The sequence below is a fragment of the Solanum dulcamara genome, chromosome 11 (genome assembly GCF_947179165.1).
Source record: "Solanum dulcamara chromosome 11, daSolDulc1.2, whole genome shotgun sequence".
NCBI lineage: Eukaryota > Viridiplantae > Streptophyta > Magnoliopsida > Solanales > Solanaceae > Solanum > Solanum dulcamara.
Genome location: NC_077247.1, coordinates 53,491,880 through 53,513,833, shown reverse-complemented (window position 1 = coordinate 53,513,833; position 21,954 = coordinate 53,491,880). Strand labels below are relative to the sequence as shown.

General features: G+C 29.9%; 1 protein-coding gene across 1 annotated transcript; it reads right to left on the bottom strand.

Moving 5' to 3' along the window:
- Positions 1-2,905: 2,905 nt before the first annotated feature.
- On the bottom strand, positions 2,906-8,476 carry LOC129872715 (glycine-rich protein 5-like). The gene is made up of 4 exons (XM_055947634.1): positions 8,230-8,476; positions 7,948-8,082; positions 3,181-3,390; positions 2,906-3,072 (listed from the first exon to the last, which is right to left on the bottom strand). Exons 1-4 carry the CDS (start codon positions 8,474-8,476, stop codon positions 2,906-2,908), a joined length of 759 nt encoding a protein of 252 aa, XP_055803609.1.
- Positions 8,477-21,954: the final 13,478 nt, after the last annotated feature.

The window sequence follows — 21,954 nt, the reverse complement described above, 5'->3', positions numbered from 1 at the left end:
TTTGCGAAAATCCTTGTGCCACAAGTCGTGCTTTATATCTTACAACTTCATTTTTCTCATTTCTTTTCCGCACAAAGACCCATTTGTACCCCACTGGTTTTATACCTTCAGGTGTTCGGACTATCGGTCCGAAAACTTTGCGTTTTTCAAGCGAAGCTAATTCAACTTCAATTGCATCTTTCCATTTTGGCCAATCATTCCTCTGTCTACATTCATCGACAGATTTTGGTTCAAGATCCTCATTTTGTTGCATTATTTCCATAGCAATATTATAAGCAAAACTATTGTCGACAATTACATTATTTCGATTCCATATATTTCCTGATGAGACATAATTTATTGAAATTTTTTTATCATTTTCAGGCGCCTTAACCTCTTCCAAGGTTTCATCAATTGTTATGTCTCCTTGCTCATCTTGAGCAGGTTCTTTCATATCATGACCATCTTGATTATTTGCTCCTTTTCTTTTTCGAGGATTTTTATCTTTGGAACCGATTGGTCTACCACGTTTTAAATGTGGTTTAGACTCATTTGCATCATTTAATTGTCCTATTGGGACATCAACTCGAATTGGAGCATTAGCAGCTGAGATATGAGATTTAGTAACTCTTGATAGGTCAGTGAATGCATCTGGCAGTTGATTTGCAATATTTTGCAAATGAATTATCTTTTGAACTTCCAGTTCACATTTATTTGTACGAGGATCTAAATGATATAATGGTAATGCATTCCAATCTATTTCCCTTTTGAGCTGCTTATTTTCTCCCCCTAATGTTGGGTATACTGATTCATCAAAATGACAATCAGCAAATCTTGCAGTAAATAAATCTCCAGTCATAGGTTCCAAATATTTTATGATAGAAGGAGATTTATACCCAACATATATCCCCAATCTTCTTTGGGGTCCCATCTTTGTGCGTTGTGGTGGAGCAATTGGAACATATACTGCACTTCCAAATATTCTAAGATGGGAAATGTTTGGCTCCTGACTAAAAGCCAATTGTAATGGAGAGACTTTGTGATAACTTGTGGGTCTGATCCGCACAAGACTTGCTGCATGCAAAATAGCATGACCCCATAATGAAATGGGAAGTTTTGTTCTCATAAGCATTGGTCTAGCAATTAATTGGAGACGTTTAATTAATGATTCCGCTAGACCATTTTTAGTATGAACATGAGCAACCGGATGCTCAACTGTTATCCCAGTGGACAAACAATAATCATTAAATGCCTGAGATGTGAACTCACCAGCATTATCAAGATGAATTGCCTTTATTGCATAATCTGGAAATTGTGCTCTTAACTTAATTATTTGAGCAAGTAATCTCGCAAATGCCATATTACGAGTTGATAATAAGCACACATGTGACCATCTTGTAGATGCATCTATTAAAACCATATAATATTTGAATGGTCCACATGATGGGTGAATGAGTCCACATATATCACCCTGTATTCGTTCCAGAAATGTTGGGGATTCAATGCCCACTTTGATTACTGATGGTCTAGTAATCAATTTGCCTTGAGAACATGCGGCACAAGTGAATTCTTTAAACTGAAGAATCTTTTGGTTCTTCAAAGAGTGTCCATGTGAACTCTCAATTATTTTGCGCATCATATTAGAACCGGGATGGCCCAACCGGTCATGCCAAATAATAAAATCATTTGAGTTAGTAAACTTCTGGTTTACTATGGCATATGTTTCAACCATGCTAATACTTGTGAAGTATAAGCCAGATGAAAGAGCGGGTAACTTTTCAAGAATAAACCTTTTGCCCGACATCATTGTAGTAATATAAAGATATTCATTCTTTTCATCATTTGTAGTCTCAATATGATAACCATTTTGACGAATATCTTTGAAACTTAATAAATTTCTTTGAGACTTACTACAATATAATGCTTCATTAATTGTTAAATTTGTTCCCCCAACAAGTACAACTTTAGCTTTTCCGGATCCTTCAATTAATTTTGTACTACCAGATATTGTATTAATATTAGCTTCTTTCATAATCAAATAAGAGAAATATTTCTTATCTCTTAAAATAGTGTGTGTTGTGGCACTATCATAATAAGACACATATTATCATAATTGATTTTGGATCCAACTGATGACTGGGAAATTTCCATATTCTTCATAAATGAAAAGAGATACATTATAAGAGTGTGAAAAACTAACAACATAAAAACTTTAAGATATTGAACTGCTTTAAAAAAACAAAAAAAATATAAAAACAGTAACTATAATATCATGAATGTGTGTGAAAAATATTCTTTACTCACATGTATTTTTGACAATATTGTATGTATAAAGTATTAGCTAAAAAAAAACATTAGTTCTAATATGACCTTAATTGAATATAATTGTAACACATGCGATAACATATATCTATGCAGATGGCTATGTGCCAGTATCAAATGATGTGAAAATCATATATACACAGTATACACTAATTTTATAACTTAATGGCTAATTTGACATATTTTAGCATCTTCGATCATGTATTATTATATGTGTTAATAAAGCTCATCAGATACTGGCTGCATATCGTAAATAAATTACTATGTTAACACGCTTGAAATTTGGTTCATATTTCTTTATATAACTCAATATACTAAAACTTTTAATAAATAAACTCAATTGACAATTTATTTTGGTAACAAGTGTCATACTAAGAAGTGTTAATCTAGGTTTTTGAATGGTACAAATATACAACTAAAAAAAAAACATCAAGTAATATTGTGTGATAATACTACATAGAAATGACAAATAAGTAACAAAAATAAATAACAGACCATACTACATAATATAGAGCTTTCAACTTTTACACATTAGTACAAACTATATGTCTCTTTGTAAAAGTTACTAATTATAAGATATATTCCCCGCCAGATGATAAATTCCTTAATCAATACTCATAAAGTCTTCAGCATCCAAATGAGTAATATTTGGAAGATCTGCGAAATCATCATCTTTATAAGCCATATTTGCCTCAATATTTTCATGTTTATTTGAGGGGGTTGCTTCATCATCATTATTTCGAAAACTCAAGTTTGCCTCCACATTATTATCTTTCCTTTTGAGAGAGGCTTGATAAAGTTTCACAAAATGTTCGGGCGTACGACATTTACGTGCCCAATGACCCTTCATACCACACCGGTGACAAAAATTGGATTTACCTCTGGAAGAATTATTTTGAGGACCTTTATTGTTCTCATGTTTATTTCCAACATGATGACGATAATTGATTCGTCCTCTACCACGTCCTCTCCCACGTCCACGACCACGGCCACGGCCGTGGCTGCGATAATTATTTTGTCTTGATTCAGACTGATTATGCGCTGCTACAACATTCGCTTCAGGGAATGGAGCAGATCCAGTTGGACGGGCTTCATGATTTTTCATCAACAAAGTATTATTTTGCTCAGCCACAAGTAAGCATGTAATTAATTCAAAATACTTCTTAAATCCTTTTTCACGATATTGTTGTTGTAACAACACATTTGAAGCGTGAAAAGTGAAAAAAGTTTTCTCAAGTAAGTCATCATCAGTGATAGAGTCTCCACATAATTTTAACATGGAACTTACCTTGTGGATCGCAGAATTATACTCTGTCACGGTTTTAAAGTCTTGAAATCGAAGGTGAATCCAGTCATATCGGGCTTTTGGTAACACCGTAAGTTTCAGGTGGTGATACCGATCTTTCAAATTAGTCCATAATTCAAGAGGGTCTTTTATAGTTAAATATTCAGTTTTTAATCCTTCATGAATATGATGACGGAGAAAAATCATGGCTTTTGCTTTATCTTGGCTTGATGCGTTATTATCTTGTTTAATAGTATCACCTAGACCCTTAGCGTCAAGGTGAATTTCAGCATCAAGGATCCATGATAAATAATTTTTTCCAGAAATGTCAAGTGCCACAAATTCAAGTTTTGATATATTTGACATGATAAAACTGGGATAGAAATTAATTTTAGAAATAGAAAAGACAACTAAAATAAAATTTCTTTAGTAGATATACCTGATATAGAGATTAATTTTCTGGAGAAAATTAGGACTTCGTGCTGATAACGTGTTATAAAATAACTAAGTTGACAATATTATAACAGAAAAGAAAGTAAGAGAATATGGAGAGAAAACAGAAAAGAAAGGAAAGTAGCGTGTATATGTATTCTGTGTGTTTTTTTAGCAATTCACAATGACCAAGAATGGTCATATTTATAGTTATACAAAAGAAGACAAGTTGAGCAACTTGCAAAGTGGTGTGTCCACACAAATAAATGGACAATCCACTACTTAACACTTTCTCTATTTTATATTAAATAAATTTTTGAAGTTTTTTTTATTATTCAAAATTAAAGATAAATATTTAATTTTTTTTATATTCATCTTTTTTCTTAATAAAATTTTATACTTTCTAGGAGACAAATTGCACTAATTGCCTCACTTAATATGAAATAGAGGAAATATTAATTAAAAGGGAGTTTTCACTATTTTATCTTCATTGTATTTGAATAATCATAATAATTACTCCTTCTGTTCTATATTAGTTCACTTTCTCCTTTACACACTTTTAAAAAATTTTATTCCCTCTATTTCATATTAATTAAATTTGTGAGACAATTCACACCTATTAAGAAAAAAAGTTAAGGACATAAATTGAACACTACTTTCACTTTGAACAATTCACTTATTTTATACATTTAAAAAATGTCAAACAATTCAGTTAATATGAAATAAAGAAAGTAATTGATAACTTTACTCGTTTGCCCTTAAGAATTTTTTAGAAACTTTACAAACTTGTTCATATATTAAAAAATGAATGAGTAATTAATTCTAAGGGTAAATGAGAAAATTTTAATTTATTATATCTTGATTTTTATAAATTAACAAATAATTATTTAAAAATAAGTATTTATAATAAGGTGGACAACTAATATGAAACATCTAAAATTCCAACCAATCAGGATGAGCTACAGAACGGCAGGGAGAACTATATTCTTAATAAATAAATAAATAAAACCAATGCTTCTAGTGCTTAAAGAAATGTTGTTTTACTATTCGTGACGGCCTCTGCGCTTACACCATTGATTAAATATTTTTGTCAATAGTAATATCAATAGCGCTTTGCTATTTGGCAGTTTAATTACCTGTATAAATTTCATCATCTTGATCAATTTAGAAAATAAGTTGAAAAGAATGATAATTAAAGCTTACTCTACTTATTGTTGTTATCGCAATAATATTGACATGGCAAATTCAAAAACAACTAGATGCCCTGCTACGTGCTATTTGAATTTCAAACATTCAACTTTTGAAACATTACATATAATTTTTGAATATTTATATTTTTTCTGTGCTGATAAATGCTTGCCTCTTAGTTGGTTTGATCAATTAATAAGTATAAGATCAGTCTACTATACTTTCCATTTTGTTCTTTCCTGGTTTAAAGCGACTTTACTTCACTACCTGTTGCAAAGGGCTCAATCATTTTAAGACTAGATTGTAGTGGGGATAAAAAATAATTTTGTTGCCAAGTTTTGATTTAGTGTCGGAACCAATTGACTAATCTTTGATTTATTTGTTGTTGATTCAATTGTCTGGGTCAATATTTGGGTTGAATCTAGCTATTACTGGCTCTTTGTTTTACAAATCAACCTAGTGCTTAATGAGATATTTGTTAAATTGGCAAATGGCCAAAAATGTTTTTGAACTATCTAATAATTCCACATGGTAATTAGCATTTTATTATTGGTCCAATTTTAAACTTTGACTCCAATTAAATAAATCCACTCATCCAATTTTCTGGCATACCCGACCCATACCCTAACTCGCTCAAAAAACATTAAATCACTATTACAAACAGTAAAAAAACAAACAAACACGTTGACAAATATTTTAAAAACAAAATCTGCCTAAAAATTGTTTCGGAAGCACCTACTAAACATAATAATTGTTGGGTAACAAATTGGGGGAAAGAGTACGAAAGATGCGTCCTATCGTATATGTAAACTTTAAACACTGCCAAATTCTGGACAAGGAATCACAATCACTACTCTGCAAAACTTATTGACCCACAAACCACAATGGGACTCTTCACCAAAACAAAAAGTAAAACAAAAACTGTCTTGACGAAGGGACAAGGCTATGAACACGAAGCATGCACTTTTTTCTTTAGCCATTTTGTTTTCCTGTCCACAACATATGGAGTGTTTGGATATTTTTTGCTTGGTTAAAAGTTAAATAAAATAATTTACCTAATTGGAAAAGGGAAAATCAATTTTTTAAGTGTCATATCTCTTTTCCACCCCTAAGGCCCTACCCTTCAAAATCCCACCTTTTGACCAACCCATCCCCCGATTAAGTATAGTTTTTCTATTTATAGATTACATATAAATGATTTGAGACTAGTATTTATCAAACACTAACAAATTAACAAGAAAAAAACTTACTTATTTACTTGTAATAATAACATATTGATCAATGTAAAATCACACAAGTGAAGTTTTATACTCAAACTTTACTCTTAACTTGTAAATTCAAACAAATATTTAAGTGGAAAATATTTTTCTTCCTGCAAAACGGTATGCACCTCCATAGCGGTTTATTTTTCATATTAATCAGCCTTATAAGGATTGGAGACGAAAGAGGAGGTAAGAAAAAGTAGGCAAAAGCTTTCCACTAGAACTGATAAACTTGGCCACTAGGGGCAATTCTTTTGTACTCGAAACGATAATTAGGCCGGAGGATCTTGTTTCAAGTCTTCTTTTATGGATCCAATTAATTAACACAACCAAGTCCAAGACCAATTCTTCATATTTGTATCTGCTTCCTAACGATATGGGCCTGATCAGATCTAGTTTACAATTGGGCTTAGCTCTAATTTCTAGTACATCTAGACTCTAGTGATGTGATGAAGAAAAATGGTCAACCAACTTATTGAGCTATTTCGAGTTCTAATTGACCGATATGTCATTTATATTTGATGTAATGTAATGTTGCTTATATGTTCAGCTATATGAATCTGTATGATATAGTTCAAAGAGGCTTTCTCTTCATTGTGTCGAATTGAATTCGAGTACGGGCCATGGTCTTATAGAAGAAACAATCAGTCCATAAAAAGCACTAAACATAGTATAGTATATAGTACAAAGGTTAATTTAGGGGAGTTTTCGCATATAACCACTTAAAAATATTTTAATTATGCTCCATAATTATAGTTTGCTAATTACAATTCATAGCTATAGTTATAGAAACGTTTGTATAATTCGCTATACAATTTGCAGTTTTTGTATAACATTTGTATATTGCTATAAACAATTCATAGACAACGTTTGTAATTCGCTATATAATTTGTAATATTTGTATATTTCGCTATACAATTCGATTCACGCACAGCATTCGTATAAATCACATGAATTTTACAAAACTCAATCTGTAATTACAGCTAAATGTTTGACGCGAAACATAATTAATTCAAACTATAACTAATTAACTAATACATGTTTGCTTATCAGCGTAATTTTCCCTAATTTTATTGATAATCACTGCTACTAAACAGCAAAAGTGGACAATAATTCATGAAATCAATTCCACAACATTAATCAAGTCTTTGACTTCTAAGACTCTTCTATTACAAAAAAATTATTTCAAGTAATTGGAACGAGTTTCACACAACCAAACAATAGCTTTTAAATGCCTTTCAGGCTTTATGTTAAAAGAAAGAAGTGACGAGAAGTTAGATCATGCATGCAAAGATTAGTTGCCTTTTGGAGGATAATCCCAACATCCCCATCCCCAACAATTGCCTCCACCACCACCACCACCTCCTCCGCTACCACCACCGTCTCCTCCTCCCCAGCCCCAGCCCCAGCCTCCACCTTTTCCACCACCACCTCCTCCTCCTCCTCCTCCTCCTCCTCCTCCTCCTCCTCCTCCTCCACCAATTCCTCCACCTCCACCTCCGCCTCCTCCACCACTTTTACCTCCACCTCCGCCTCCTCCTCCACCACCTTTACCTTTACCTCCTCCTCCACCTCCTCCTCCTCCACCACCAGATCTTTTTCTCCCACCACTTCCTTTGTCATGTCTTCCCTCATGCCCTCTACTTTTTCCATTTCCTCCACCTCCACCTCCTCCTCCTCCTCCCCCGCCTCCTCCTCCTCCACCATCACCACCACCACCACCACCTCCCCCTCCCCCTCCCCCTCCCCCTCCCCCTCCACCTCCACCTCCACCTCCACCTCCACCTCCACTTCCACCTCCACCTCCACCTCCTCGACCCTTATTTTTTCCAGCAGTTTCAATATTCACCATAACATCACTCACAATAGTTGTGTTCTTTGCATCGGAAGTAGTAACATTAACTCTCCCGCTTGTTTTCTTATGATCCACATTATTAATCCCATTAACCAAACATATTGAGCTCAGCAAAGTTGCAAGTAACAACAAAAGTAGTGCCCAAGAACCCATCTTCTTCAATATGTCTTAATTACACGGAGACACACATTCATATCCGATCGATATTTATACTATTCTATTAATTATACCTTCTGCGAAAAGCTTCTAATTAAAAAGGCTTAGCATAACAGAAAAAGTCCCCACATATATGACAACAAACATCAAAACAAGTTGTTTCAAAGGCTGCAAGCTAAAGGAAGGTAAAGAGAAATTGAGGACTATACTAAACTGGACTCATGATGAACTTGCTTCTCATTCAATTTTGTCCCCACCTTCTCTTTCCCTAACATGCTCACTAGTTATATATACTCTCTTTCTTTTATTTATGTTTTCCAGAAAAAATCCTTAAACTAGTGTTACTTTTACCTCTTCATTACTATTAATCACGTGGGGATCAATTGGATAGCGGCGCAACTTTGCTAGCGTTATTGAGCACAATTAAGGCTAGTAGATATATACATATGTATTTAATATATTTACTTGAGATAGATGTTGTCCCTAATAAGAGTGGATAATTCCACTTCTCATTCTTCTGAGGGACATATAAGTCCATAAGAAGAGAGAGGTTGATGATCATGCATTTATTTTAATTATTATATAGACACTTATATATAAATTAAATGGGTCCTTCATCATTAAGTTCAAGATTTTAAACACCAATTAAGATGGAGATGGTCATCAAGATATGATTATAACATTATTTTTTTGGGGGCAATTTCCTTAATTTCTACTGTCCAGTACGCACTATTAAAAAAATTACTATTTTTCCATTGCAAAATATTTACTAGTTATCTCCATCAATATTTTGATTGAATCAGTGAGAATGGTTCGGTGAGAATGGGGTGAAAAAATCATGTTTTATAGCTCAAATTTTAAATTTCACTGATTCTTATTGGGTAAAACCTCTGTTTCTAGTAATCACATAATATGTTTAAGACCACAAGATTAAAAAATATTATTGTACTATATTCAATATATATTTTATTTAACATCATAAGATTTAAAATACTTTTTTTAATTTTTAAAATATCATATATATAATCAAAACTAGACCAATAAATTGAAATGAAGGAAATATATTTTAGTGGACATTATATTTTAGTGTCCCATCATTTTCAGCTATAGCCATCTTATGTACATTTTAATTAGGGCATGTTAATTAGATTATATTGCTATACATTAATTGAAGTATTACGCTATGTTCTCTTTATAGGACTTGGATAATTATGATCATGTACTCGTCTTTGGGGGTTAATATAGGCCTAAGGTCTATTAATATCTGTTATACATTCAATTATTTTTATCCAAACTTTAGAGAGGAGTAAAATTCCAAGAAAACATTGAAAAAATATAAAAGAGTAGGTGGATCGTGGATATACAAAAATAAATGTTCATGTGATGTGGGCCTGGATGTGGAGGTTTTGCCTTTAACTTGACTTCAGGGATAGGACAATCCCAGAAGTGTAAAGCACGTGATAGAAAGTGGTAAATGATGCAAGTCACTTAATAAGCAACTACTTAAGTCATATAATTGGTGCGGTGGACTTTGGGCTATTTCTTAAATAAAAGTGCTGTCCAGATAAGTTCCATACCTCAACCACTAATTTTTACACTTTTTTGAGAAATTTTCAAATATATAAAATAAATTAATTAGTTTATAATAAATATAGTCATATTTTATTTATATAAAAAAATATTCAAAAATTATAGGAAATATACAGTGACTATACAATATAGCTTGCAAAAGTCATAGAAAATATACACTGACTATACAATATAAATTACTTATACATGAATTATATATTAAATATACATTATGATACATTTTATACATGAAATATATACTGAGTATACATGAGTATAGACCGAACATACATGAATATACACCAACTAACCATTTTTTGGACCATCTGCAGCAATTATTCCTTTTTTTTTTCTCCACTAATTCACATGTTTTTACATGCTGGTCTTACGTTTTTCTATGTTATTTTAGCTCACCTATTACTATGCTGAAGAACTAGCTTCAATCATCTGAATAAAAAGTAAATTGCAAAATATAAATAATGTAAGAAATTTTATTGTGAAAAACTCTTTGGTTAAGAGTAAAATAATATTAACCTACCTTGATAGGATTTACCTCAAATTTCTACTAAATTAGAGTGACTTTTAGATTATAACTTTAAAACCATGATAAAATCAATTGCAACAACTCTTTCCAAGACTGCATTCCTCTTAGTCTAGAAAAGTAAACTCAAACTTTTAACACATTGATCACCTATTACGTAAGCTTCTATTAAAGAAAATAGGCTACAATTTAAAGAACAAATTAAAAGACTACAGCCTAATCAACTCAATAACTAAGGCAATTACAAGTTACTCGGGAAGAACAAGTTCTTTCTTTGGTCAGTGAATCTTGCAAAGCACTCTCTCACAATGACTGCTATTTAATTATCAAAAAATAATTATCAATCTGTGCGAACAAACGAAGGTAAAAAGACTTCTAGCTCATAGTAATAGGTATGTGCGATGCTTTGAGTAAGAGTGGTGAAGGTCAAATTTCCCTTGGCTTCTTTTATCCAAATCCCATTGAATTTGGTTAAGAAATTTCATCCAACTTGGAATTGGCTTTTAAATTCCTCAAGAAATCCTTCTTGTACTTGGAATATGCGCTCTGTCTCTGATCAATTGTTATCTGCGCGTGTACGTAGACCTTTTGCAATCCAGTTCCTCCAAGAGACTTGCTAAGGACCTACTTCTTCTTTAGTTGTTTGTCAATCATAAACATTACTAAAATTTAATACTTCTATAAATATTTATTAGTCATCAAAACTAAAGTAAGGTCAGCTATGAGGATTTCCCCTTTTCTTAAAGCAATTGCTTCATATATATATTTGGTTTGTAAGGTGCCAGCAACTTTATCTTAATTGTGTTGTGTTGTATTGTATTGTACCTACAACTACAAAATATCTTAACACGCCTTGATGATGATGACCCTTAATTCCAGACCCTTTTTCTAAAAGGAATATGAGCTAATTTGTCCATGTATTATCATAAATTGACCAACACTCCTCCGTTATTTTTTATTTGTTTTGGGTTCTAATTTTATTCCACTTGTAAGGAAAAAGTTTTTTTTTCCCTCGACCCTTAACAGAGCTTCAAGATAAGGGTTATTTTAAAAGTTTGGGAAGAAGCTAGACATATTTTTTTCTAGAAAAATTTGAACATGTAAAATCCACTGACCCATTTCAAGTTAGAGTTCCGTTCATGAAACGGATAATAAGAGAGAATTTACAGATGACAATTGTATTTTAGGACCAAAAGTCTGACATAAAGCAAGAAAAATGAACAATTTTCAATAGTGTAGTGTCAAATTCAAACCTTTTTCCCTCTCCCCTTTTCTGATTATCTTTTATTTTTATTTTTTATAATTTACACAAATTACACAGTGTTAAGAGCTAATTACATTTTATCTCTATTTTTTTTCTAATTATAAAAATTTCTTAAATTTGGTCATTTTCGGATACATCACTACCAATCCGGATATATAGTAACTTGATACATTACCTTCCTTCTGTTACGCTAAAAAAGGAACAATAACGAAAAATTAAATTAAAATCACATAAAACATGCAATCACGTATTTTACACAACTAATTAATCCCACTCAAAGCATAACAACTTCAAAAAATTCAATTTTCAAAATTGTTCAACCAGATCATCGAGCATCCTTTCAGTTTTGATTCTAAATTTTCAAAAAACTGGAAAAAAAATAAAAATAAAAAATCAACCAGATGCTCTATTAATGTTGTGTCATATGCATAAATATGAATATGATACAAATTGATATTGTTATAAAAATATTAGTGTTTATGTATCAACAATAATAATTGATAATGTCTATAGATACATAATCTTCTACTTGAATAAGTTGTGTGTATGTATCTGGTAGTAAAACATAACAAAATTTATAATTGTTATGTATCAAATACATAACTATGAAGATACATACTAATTTGTGATCCAATAAATTAAGGTTATGTATCAAAATTAATATTTAAACACGATACATTGTGCAGAATAAAAATGTTATGTATCATAACGAAATTTGTATCTTTAATACATAACTATGAACATGATACATGCTAATTTGTGTTTTATTAAATTAAGGTTATATATCAAAACTAATATTTGAACATGATACATTGTGCATGATAAAATTGTACAACAACAACAACAACCGAGTGAAATCCCACATCGTGGGGTATGGGGAGGGTAAAGTGTACGCAGACCTGACTCCTACCAATGTAGGACGGTTGTTTCCGAAAGACCCTCGGCTCAATAGAAGCATAGGAAAAAAAAGGTAAAAAAAAAAGGTTGTAATGCATCATAATGTTGAAACAAATGCATTATATATTACTTTAAGAAAAAAATTATATCCATTAAAAATCTGATGCTATATGTATCAGAAAAAGATGAACAAAAAAAATAATAAAAAATAATAATCAACAATCCGATCTGCTGAAATAAAAAAAAAAATAATTCTTCTATGCTTTCTCCTTTGCTCTGTATCAACTCCCATGTTTTTTTTTTCACTTTCAATAATGGTGCCACTCATGTATCTCAACCCAAAGTCCTTACCGGAGTCACCAGCAACTCGACCTTCCCCCCTCAGTTTTCGAGCATTTTTTCCAAAGTCGATTTTGAAGTCGAAGATGCATCATTCTTCGACTAATTGGGTAATCATAATACTAAAAGATGTAGTATCATCCATATGTATCAAAAATTTGTAGATGAAAAAGCTAAAAAAAACAAAAGGAAAAAAATCGATAACTAATGAACTGAAAAGAAAAAAATGAATGAAGAAGAAGAGGAAGAAGAACTACCTCTTCAATAACTTGCTATCGATGAACTGGAAAGAAAAAAGATTTTTTTAAATTCAAAAATGGAGTGATGGAGGTAATTGATGATACTATGGAGTGATTTTAGGCGTGAAAATAAATAAATAAAACAAATCGTGAGGGTGATTGTTTAAAGCGATGTATCCGGAAAAGTGGTAAAAATTAAGGAAAAGAGGGATTTTTGTAATTTTTTGAAATGGTAAGGAATAATAGAAAATAGGGTAAAAAAAGATGTATAGTTAGATAATTTTTCCTTATTTTTTGTAGGGAAAATTTCATATATTCCCTAATTACTTATAATGGCAAATTTATGTTTGCCATTATAGAGACGCTATACACAAATTATATAGCAAATTATACAAACGCTATACAAAAATAACGAATTGTATAGCGAATTATACAAGCATTATACCCACGAATTATTTGTATACCGAAATATATAAACACTGCAAATTGTATCGTGAATAATACAAATGTTGTACACAAATTATATAGCGAAATATATAAACGTTATACAAAAACTGCGAATTGTATAGAGAATTATACAAACGCTATACCCACGAATTATTTGTATACCGAAATATACAAACATTGCAAATTATATAGCGAATTATACAAACGCTGTACACAAATTATATAGAGAAATATACAAACGAATTATAGCAAATCTAGTAAAATATACCATGAATGATAATAAAATAAAACTATACTCATATAGAGTAATAAACTAGTAATGTTTGCCATCTAGTGTAATTTTTCCATTTTTGTATATGACTTTCCAACTAATGGGCTTGCGGTCCAACAAACATTTCGCAAGTCCAAAACGTTCTAGGCCGAAACGCGAAAACGTTCTTCATAATTTCTTCTCCTCGATAGCCACTTGTTTAGTTTCTCATAATGAGAAACTACCTAATTACACAATTTTTTTTGTCATATTTATTAATTCTTCCTATAATTTAAAATAATTACATATTATCTTACTAATTAATAATTTTATATCAGATTTTTATGTCAGATTCACTTAAATATATGTATTTTTACTACCAGATACATTCTGAAATACATATATATGTATGGAGAGAGGTGAGCGAGAGAGTAGAGTAGTGAGCAAAAAAGTCAATTTATCCTAAATATATGTCAATCACACTAGATACATGTATCTGGGATACCAGATATATTTTAAATACATTCTGAAATACAGATACATAGGATGAGAGGCGAGCGAGAGAGGAGAGACGATCGAGAAGTCAATGTATCGCAAGTACATGCGAATTATGCTTTGATACATTCTATCTAGAACAAATTACACCTAACTTTGTTTTTATATATTCGAGATTCAACTATCTGGACATGTCGGATACATATTTCTGCGATCAAAATCTAGCATGAATGATAATTTTTAAAACACACAAAAAGATACTTAATTAATCCCTAAATTAGTGGGATTTGTGTTGTTTTCCCCTTCTCAATAGTAGTAAAATTTTGCCTTTTTTTTTTGCGCGCACGCTTGTGTATATGTAAGTTCAGCATAAAGATATTTTTGTAGAAATATTTTAAATTAATTTTTTTATTTTGTTCTTAACAAAATGATTATATATACAAATATTATGGTGTAAATTTTTAAAAGGATGGTTCGGCATCGACAAATTCAGACTAACTATAAAGTATACAAAATATATAGCATGAAGCTATTTTCTTTCCATCTATTTTGGTCCTCAAAAAATTAAGAAATTTTCCAGAAAAGACATTGAATATAATACATACACAAAAATGGGACACCTATAAGACGACACCAGCAAAACCTTAATTTTCTACGTTCTCATATGAACCCAACTGCGGTTGTTTTATTCCTCTTTTTGTTTATGTTGTCGTTAAAATATTATTAAGGGGGCGATTTATAGACAAAAATTAAGGCACATGAATTTGTGTTTTCTTCATAAAACTAGGTACTTGATTTATATATTTTTAAAAATTGATATAATATATTTGTTGGCATCCATACGATAAGAAGACTAAATGATGCACTTAATTGAAGATCGAGTTATTTATCTAAAGGAGTAAATATCAATTTCCACTATATATATATTGAAATAGTGTACCAATATTCTAGAAATCCTAGATTCACCACTTTATATACTTATTAAAAAACATGCAAAGTTCAACGATCTTATCTAACCTTATAATAAGGTCTTTATCATCTTGTGCTGACAAAATTGACAAGCTTAGAGCTTGGTACAAGTGCACATTTATGTGCATTAATTCTTCAAGACTTTAATATAAAAAGCCTAGCATTGTCATTACGGTTAATGCATGGGTTAGACCGATGTCGACGAAAATATTGAAAGTTATACAAGATATAAGAGACAAATTAAATAGTGAAACTTGAAAGGTCATCCATTTTATCTTCACAATTAAAGGGATTTAGTGGTAAGTCTTCGATACTAACATATTTTACGTTTAGATCATCTCAAACCTCATGCTGTCTTTTTCTCCAATTCATGGTTGTGATTAAAGATGTTGATTTAAATTAAAGCTCAATGTCTTTGGGTGATAATATATATATATATATATATATATATATAACATATATAAATTAAGTGCATATTGGAATATATATATTAGTACTCACCACTGCATTAGCATGATGTCATACTTGAGCCATTTTTTCTTTCCTTTTTTCCTTTCTGTTCAAGGTATTAAAAAGAGGTTAGTTATCCTATATACACATTATATTATCCATTTTTGACTTTCTTAAGTGGATACATCCTCTTCTGCACTTGATAAAAATCTATTGTTTTTTATTTATTTAAATGGGGAGCCGTAAATAAAGCATATATATGTTAAAGTTGGAACTTGAGTTTAGTTTGTATTGGATTATCTATTTGGTGATTAGGAATATTAAATTAAAGAAATTAGAAATATGAGGCTTAAGGTTAGTAATAATTAACAACAAAAACAAAAGATAAGGACAAGACAAATATGAGAAGTTGGAGTGCCTGACCCGTTCAACCCGCTTGGGAATCTGCTGATTTCATCCCACAATATTTATCGTGGTTTCTTTCATACTCGAAGAGTTTTTCGAATTCCCTTACATTTTTTAATTACTTCAATTTGTCTTTATATTGGCTGAGAATAAGTAAGAAAATCACTAATTAATAAATTAAAGTGAGAAAAGGAAGAAAACGAGTACCCAACACAAACCCACACACGTTGAATGGAAAGTGACATTTATATAGTGCCAAAGAATCTAACTTCAACCATTTCCATCTCTATGATTACAAAGGAAGATCATTTCTATTATATCCACTTTTTTTTTTAATCAAACCAATCCCACAGTACAGCCCACACACAAAAATTGAATGGATATATCAATTATTATGGTTATAGAATTACTCAAAACAATCCCAAGATAACTGGTGAGGTCACTCTGATCATAGATTGAACTAAGAAACCACTCGACTTGGATTTCTATCATCCACCAGTTATATATATATATAGCTTGTCTCTTTCTTTTTAACTCCACCTTTAACTGCTATGTGCACGTAAGGAAAATATATAAAACGTTTTATATCGTACTTGCATTACAAAAGAGGTATTTAGTGATTTTTCTTTCAATATTATCGCAAAAATTGTTAGGAACGAAAATAATTAGGTGTCATGCGGAAGCTAGCAATGCAAACCTCGAAAGACCATGAGTAAGAAGACAAACGAGAAATATACCAAAAGAGACACAAACATTTAATGTGGTTCGGTCAACCGACCTACATCCACAAGAGGAGATGAGCAATCCACTATAAATATGAGAGTACAAATAATCGAGAGAAATAACCTCACATAATTCGCTCGGAATAAAAAGAGGTTCACACAAGTGCTAACGCAACACTTGTGTCTCACCGTTTCTCCCCTAGACAAAACTCTCAAAGCCCCTAGGACTACATTGTGAATGCTACCAAGTTAGAAGGAATAAACCTCTATTTATAGAGTCATAAATCTTTTTCTATAAGAAAAATGACTAGCCAAATATGGAGACATTGTGTTTTCCTTTCAGGAAAAGGAAAATTTAATTATACTAGAAAAGTCAGGGCAAACACCCAACAAAAATATTTAATGGGAATTGAGTTATGTCATTGCACCAGAATTGCTAAAGCCTTTAGCGTCATTTGTATAGAGTGATGGTTAAATATATCCATATTTATTATTCATGTTGAATATAATATAGCGATGATTATATTATTATCGCTAAATAATTGCCGCTAAATTTTTTATTTATTATAGTATCGATTTGATAATTTAAATTTTTTAAATGAAATTGTTATACAATTCAAAATAATATTAAAACATAGAAATGGCCTGAATTCAAATTTCATTGGCGCCCATAAGAAGAATTTTCTCTGACGTAGGGCACATTTGACCATGATGATCTTGAAATTAAGTTTATTTAGGGTTTGTTTGGAAAGCCATTTGATAATTGAAATTGGTGTAATTACTAGGTAGTAATTATTAGCCTAAAAATTACACAGTCTAGTAATTATAATGGCATGTTTGTTTGCCAAGTGTAATTGCAATTATTTTGTTTGGTTGTACAAGTGTAATTACAAGGTTATATTAAATTTTATAAATAAAAGTTAATTTTCTCAATTTAAAATTTATACCAGACAAATAAGGATCTTTATAAATGATATTAAATTAAATATTAGTTAATAAAAATATGTTAACTAATATTATAAAAAAAAATTTTATTTATATTTTTTAAATTAATATATTTTAAATAATTTAATCAAATAAACTAAAGGTATAAGATTTTTATGAACATCAAGAAATGTATGTTTGACAAAAATGTTAATATTATAAATATAATGTCTTAAAATTATTAAACATTTGACAAAAAAAAATCTATCAGGTTTAACTAAAAAATAAATATTTTGCAATGTGAAATATTAATTCAATAGTACTAAAACAAACGAAATTGAAAATATGATATAAATCCTTAATTCAAAATAAAAAATATAACACAATGCTCTTATATCAAATTTTAACACAACGTACATAAATATGATTTTAAAAATTAGAGTACTAACAAAATTATTTTTAAAAAGAAATAGAATAATAAATAAACAAATAATATGAAAAATTGCATGAAATGAAAAAATAAAGGTTGGGAATGAGGATGAAATGAAATATAAATAAAAAAATAAAAAATATATATTTAGAAAATATTTGAATAATAAATATATATTTTAAAAAATAGTAGAAATAAAAAAAGAAATTAAAATAAAAAATATAAATACAAATAAAAGAAGAATTTTAAAAAGCTTCATGTAATTACATGATGTAATTACACCAATTTCTTACCCTCCCTTGGGAATTGAAGAATGTAATTATTCCCTTTCAATTACACCAATTCTTCTCTAACCAAATAATTACTTGGTCTACCAAAATGCCAAAGAGTGTAATTACACCCAATTACACCAAATTTCAATTACATTATGGCTTTCCAAACATGCTCTTATAGTTCAAATTTTGTTGGATATGAAATCTGAATCTCGAAGTTGTATTTCTTCTTCTTCTTTTTCATAAATAAGAAAATCCCACAATTTGTGAAAACTTACAAAAGTTTCTCAACTCTTATACAAACTTATTAGATGAGCAAATCACAATTCATAAATAAAAAGGTACGATATCAGAATATCTTTAGGCGTCACATTTATAAATGAATGTTTGCAAGTTACAATTAAAAACTTTCAAATACACATAATTTTACATAGATTCACTAGTTCAATAAATCAATAAAAGTAGTAACTAGTTATTCTTAATATAACTCTCTCATATGATACGAACAATCACTTCATGTTGAGCATATATATTTTTTTCTATAAAATTTTTAAAAATGAAATCACAAATTTAAGATGAAATCTTACCTTTTAGGTGGATTTGAGATTTGAAATCTTTCAAATTAAAGCTGAAGTTTTGTTATTAAAATGTCAGAAACAAACATGAATTTCAAGTCAAAACTTAAAATTAAATAGAATGACCAATTGCTATTTGGTCCATGGAAAAGAATCATGCTTACATGCATAGGGATAGCGTTTTTGAAGACGTAATAAAATAAAAGGGAAATATGCTATTTTTAATAATTTGAATTTTTAGATGAAATTATCACAAACTTTAATAAGATAAAGTTAAACTATGCATACAAATATAAGTTGCTCTTTATAACAAGTCCGATATTATAATGTAAAAATAGAATTTATGACCAACTATGTTTAACCAATTATATAGAATTTTCAATATAAAAATTCTATAAAATATCAGTGTACATACCCTTTTGATCTTATGACACGAACTCAAAGTCAATGATATAGTAAAATATATTTAATATATATCGTCCGGGTTACTTGATTGGTCTGTTTTTATTTTTTGTGGAATGTGTTCCTATAGATGAGTGTTATTTATCATCAATATTGATAAGATCAATGTACTTGTTGCCCAAAATACAATTTACAGGTTTTGATAATGACTCCTTTTAATTAATCTCTCTTTTAAAGCCTTCCAGATTGTGGTTTAGTTGTTTATTAAGCAAAGCTAATGGCTTTATCAAACCTTATGTTGGTGGTCTTTTTGAAAGAAAATAACTCATCTTTCATGTATTTCTTGTAATGATCTGATTTGTTGCCTTTTCTTTTGGTTTAATTTACTTTAAAGTTAAGAGCTACTTTTTTATATTATTAGTCGAGAATAAACTCCCATATGGGAATCTTTATAAAAAAGATTTTAAGCAAATCGAGAATGATGTCATTTTTTTTGTTTTGTTATATGAAACTTGACACCTATATGATCAACGTTAACTCCTCATCTTACGGATAATTTTTTGTGACGTTGACAAAAATGCACATGACGTTAATGCTCTACCATATCATCATACATCATCCTTCGGTAAAAAAAAAAAGTGAATTAATTTTTTTTAATAGTTTAGTAATTGATTGACTACGTGAACTTTTCTTCACATTGTAATATCATATTATCAATGATTTTGGATATTTCTATATGTTTTAGTACAATTTAATAGTTCGAATATACCATATCTAGCTAGTTAATGTGAATTTTGACCAATTAAGGTAGAAGGAGTGAGTATAATGTGGCATTTTAATTTCACGAGTGGATGTTTGATATATAGTTAATTTCCTATAGTTAATCCGTCATTATCGATTATATTGCATGCACGGTTAGTGTAAAGTTTATTTAGACTTAAATATATATAACTTAAATTTATCCGTTAAAATTACTTAAAAAGGATTTAAATTATATGCATACGACGAACTTTTATGGAGTTAATCTATATCTAGACTATATTAAAAGCACGAACACCCTTAAAGTATTGATTGAACTTTTTATCCTTCATTAAAAAATTTCGCTTTAGATAAAATCATCTTATCACAATTTTTATCAAATAATTATCGTTTAATTATTATGCTAATATCTAGAAGTTCAAAACCAACTAAAATTTTGATTGCTAAATGAATTATAATTTCCATATAAAAAAATTACATGTAACCACGTAGAAATTAACTAGAGATGGACTACATTCCATTTATCTATGTAATTCTTTCACTTAATATTTTATATTAAACAAATAGAAATATTTAGAACTTTACCATAAATAGGACTTGAATATATAATAACTCCCCTTTATAATCTGTGGTTGTCCCATTCTTCTCAGCGTTGTTTCAGTCTTTTGTTTATCAAATATTCATAAATTTGTGTGATTTAGAAATTCTTCTCAATTATTATATATTTTTTAAATGGATCCAAAATTTTATAATATTGCATATTGATGACGTTGCATCACTAATTCTTTTGGTGATAACTATATGAATTTTATAATTTTGCAAGAGAAAATTCAATTTATTGAAATATTGTGTTCTAGGGTTAAATTTGTATAGCTTTCGATCCTAACCCTTTATATGATTGGTGGTGTTTTGTTTAAGTTGCCATAATTATAAATAACTTAATATTCCTTGTTATATGATTTCTTTTCAAAATTTAACTACATGCAATTGTTTAATTGTGAATAAATCATAAGATTTAGCATATCTTTTTTTATTTAATTATAGGCTCTAATATTTTTTTTTATACATACTCTAATTGTTATGCACACGTATAATATGATCAAATAGTCATTTTTGAGGTAATTTAATTGTTCTAAACGTTATTGCACACCCATAATATAATTAAACAATTTTTTTTTGGAGGTAATTTTTTTTATCAATTAAAAGAACTATCTTTCTCCATTAGATCATATGATCCTTTGCAAACATATTTTTTCATCTAATAAAGAAGTAGTTTAAATTGGCATAAACCTATTTTCTACTATTAGTTGTTTTTGTTTTTGTAGCAGTTTAATTTGGTACGTGGGTTACTACAAAACTTTCAACAAGGAGTTTGTTCGTCGTTCACCTTTTTTACCTCTGTAAGTGAATTATATGTTGGATGTAATTATAATTAGAGTCACTATTATTTTTAAGTGGAAAGATAAAAAATTGATGTGAGCTTGCTTTTAGTTTTAGGATTCTTTCGATTTTTTTATTTGAGATTC